General features: G+C 37.8%; 1 protein-coding gene across 2 annotated transcripts in view; it reads right to left on the bottom strand.

The window, feature by feature from the left end:
• si:dkey-17e16.9 (hydroperoxide isomerase ALOXE3) overlaps window positions 1–1,139 on the bottom strand; it is a 7,473-nt gene extending 6,334 nt beyond the window's left edge. Inside the window, exons 1-2 of one of the 2 annotated variants that reach the window (XM_032542267.1) lie at window positions 577–781; window positions 135–301 (exon numbers count right to left, since the gene is read on the bottom strand). In XM_032542267.1, coding sequence (XP_032398158.1) covers window positions 135–281 — 147 coding nt within the window. In that variant the 5' untranslated portion in view covers window positions 282–301; window positions 577–781. Of the gene's footprint in view, window positions 1–134; window positions 302–576; window positions 782–1,011 lie in introns of those variants that run through there. The other variant, XM_032542266.1, reaches the window with a different exon arrangement.
• Between the last annotated feature and the right edge of the window lie 458 nt (window positions 1,140–1,597).

A 1,597-nucleotide genomic window follows, 5' to 3' on the forward strand; every position in this document is an offset into this window, starting at 1 on the left:
GTACTCTAGTCATTAGACAAATTATACCCCGACATACAGTAAATGTACAGTATGCACAAACAAAACCCATTACATTGTCCCAGATCTAATTTGACAATCCCTTTATGATCAAAGTTCAGCGTGATTCAACTTACTGTCCCAGCTCTAAAGTCGGGGCCAAAGTTGTCCAACTCCGTTCTCTCACTCTGCCCTTCAGTTCCAAATAAGGTGACATATATGTTGTCCCATGTTCCTGCATGTTGCATGTCCCCTGTTGTTACATCTATATTGTACTCAGCCATGGTCACTCCGTGGAAATTATCTAGATAAAAGAAACAAAATAGAATCTCTAAATTGCAGCATGAATATCCAAATCTCTGCATAAGAAAACTTTATTAAAAGTATTTAATTTACTATAAGCTCTTCATATTTTTTCCAGACTCAAAATTTTAATCAGCAGGCTCCAAAACAAAAGCTTAATGCTTAAAGTGCTCATAGTATGCTTTTTGGCTTTTTTCCTTTTGCGTTCATCTCTTTTGTGCATTTTATAGGTTTACAAAAATGAAAAAGCCCAAAGTCCACCCCAAAGGGACTTACCATCTGTAACAGAAAACACTGTTCACCAACTGCTCCAAACAGATATTGTAGTCCAGCTTTAACTTTTGGAACAAACAGTTTCACTTTGTGACATGTGATACTACTTGCCTAGCTGCTAGCATGGCACGCCCTTGTGCTCTGCTTCTTATCGGCTAGTTGCCCTTACCTCGTTACTGCACGTGTGACTTCAAACACAGATTGAACAGAAGTGAGAGGCCTTAAGTCTGTAGCTAATATGATGTTTCTAAAAAATGAACCATGTAAACCTATTCTGGTACAACCTCTAAATACAATTATAAACCTGAAAATGAGCATACTATAAGCACTTTAACTTTATCTAGTGTTATTCTGCATACACTGTTACATGGACAGTGTTTTTTATCAACTATCATTAGAAAGTTCCTAGTACAATTTTGAAAGGAGGCTGTTACTTACCTCTTTGCCTTGTACGTAGCTGCAGGTCCAGGTTTTTCCTCTTTGTGGTGTTTGTTCTTGCCCTCAGTCTTTTATGTAGAAAGCCCCAAACTCTAACCTTGTTAGAAACTACCTCCCCTGGTGTGTGAACATTTACATAACAGGTCAGGTAACTCTAAAGAATTAGCCCCAGAGCAAAACTAAACCGTTTGACCCGGGAAAAAAACCTTAGTAAATATAAATGTTTCTAAATTGATCTAATCGGAAATGATGACTCAGTCTCTTGGAACGTTATAATTCTGCATTCATGTAGATTAACTGGTCACTTTAAAACCCATTGTGGACTGTAGTGCTATTGAACCGTTTGTACACCTACAGTAACGCTCACTGTTAGAACTGCCATTATTATCTGTAATAGTTGTTTATTGTATACATTCAAGCCCAAAATAACCGATCAATACTATTTTAAACCAAATAGAATGTGTCTCTACCAAGAGTGCACAATCCCTTAATGGTGTTACTTTAATAACAGCTCCAGCACCAATACTAGACCGCCACCCGTAACATTCCTCACAACCTGTCCTCACCTGCTTTTCTTGCCTAATCT

Source organism: Etheostoma spectabile, chromosome 18, assembly GCF_008692095.1.
Source record: "Etheostoma spectabile isolate EspeVRDwgs_2016 chromosome 18, UIUC_Espe_1.0, whole genome shotgun sequence".
NCBI classification, from domain to species: domain Eukaryota; kingdom Metazoa; phylum Chordata; class Actinopteri; order Perciformes; family Percidae; genus Etheostoma; species Etheostoma spectabile.